The following is a 1,029-nucleotide window of genomic DNA, read 5'->3' as shown; positions in this document are numbered from 1 at the left end:
CGCAAAGCCCCAGTGGCCTCACCCAGTGCCCTCTGCTTTTTGGTAGGGGTTCTCCAACAAGTAGCGGAACCGCTGGTAGTTCTTGAGCAAGTACTTGGGAGCATACATCTGCTCCTTGGGGTCAGCAGGGGGATACTCCTGCGTAGTACCATCAAACCAGCCACCAGTTCGGATCAGCTCCCGGATATAATTGAGGTCTCGTTTATCCTCATAGTCACCCCAGCGGGGGAAGTCCCCATTCTGGGCCGACACCAGTTTGAAGTAGATACCCTCTGGAGTGAAACACCAGGAGCAGTGCCAGCCAGCAAAGTGGAGGGGGCTGCCCAGCGACCACTGCACCAGGATGTGTCCCGTGCTGTTCTCATACTGCCGAAAGCCAGGCATGGTGTAGTACTCGCGGCGCCGCAGACGGATCCCGTCGTTAGCATAGACAGCCTGGAGCATCCCCACGGTGCAGCCTGAGACCACCTCCAAGGTGCCTGGTTGCTTCCAGAAGAAGCCGTAGAGTGACTTGCGCATGTGAAAGGCAAAGGGCTCTGTCCAGCCATCGTAGAGCTTGAGGAAGAGCACGCCATCGCGGGCTGGGATCTCATCAGCATCATCGATGATGAAGACATCGTCCGGGCGCAGGTTGCGGAGGCGAGAGACGCCGTCCCGGGTGAGAAAGGTGCGCAGGTAATCATCAGCAATCCAGCCGTCCTGGCGGCCACCGAGGGGGAAGTGGTCCAGGAAGACATAGAGCACCTTGTGACGGATGTAGTCGAAGGAGCCATTGAGGAGCATCTCACGGAACTTGAGGGGCCGCGGCTCTCCGTAGGCCGTGAAGTTTGACTCGCACACCACGAAGGCATCCACCACATCTCCCAGCTCATGGAAGCGGACGTCCAGCAGGTCAAATTCATGGTTGACATTGATAGCATTGATGACCCGCCGGGGGATCTCCCGTGGCACGAGGCGGTCCTTGGTGGGCAGATTGGAGTACTGGACCACAGTGGGGACCCCGCAGCTGGGGCCGTGCCAGCCCGGCAA

At 59.1% G+C, this 1,029-nt stretch overlaps 1 protein-coding gene across 1 annotated transcript in view; it reads right to left on the bottom strand.

Moving 5' to 3' along the window:
* Positions 1 to 6: 6 nt before the first annotated feature.
* Positions 7 to 1,029, bottom strand: part of MGAT3 (beta-1,4-mannosyl-glycoprotein 4-beta-N-acetylglucosaminyltransferase) — a 10,085-nt gene continuing 9,062 nt past the window's right edge. Inside the window, exon 3 of the mRNA XM_035903219.1 lies at positions 7 to 1,029. This exon is cut by the window's right edge and continues 49 nt beyond it. Coding sequence (XP_035759112.1) covers positions 19 to 1,029 — 1,011 coding nt within the window. The 3' untranslated portion in view covers positions 7 to 18.

Source organism: Egretta garzetta, unplaced genomic scaffold (assembly GCF_000687185.1).
Source record: "Egretta garzetta isolate BGI_Z169 unplaced genomic scaffold, ASM68718v1 scaffold51, whole genome shotgun sequence".
In the NCBI taxonomy this organism is placed as follows: Eukaryota; Metazoa; Chordata; class Aves; order Pelecaniformes; family Ardeidae; genus Egretta; species Egretta garzetta.
This window is presented reverse-complemented; position numbering and strand designations above follow the sequence as displayed.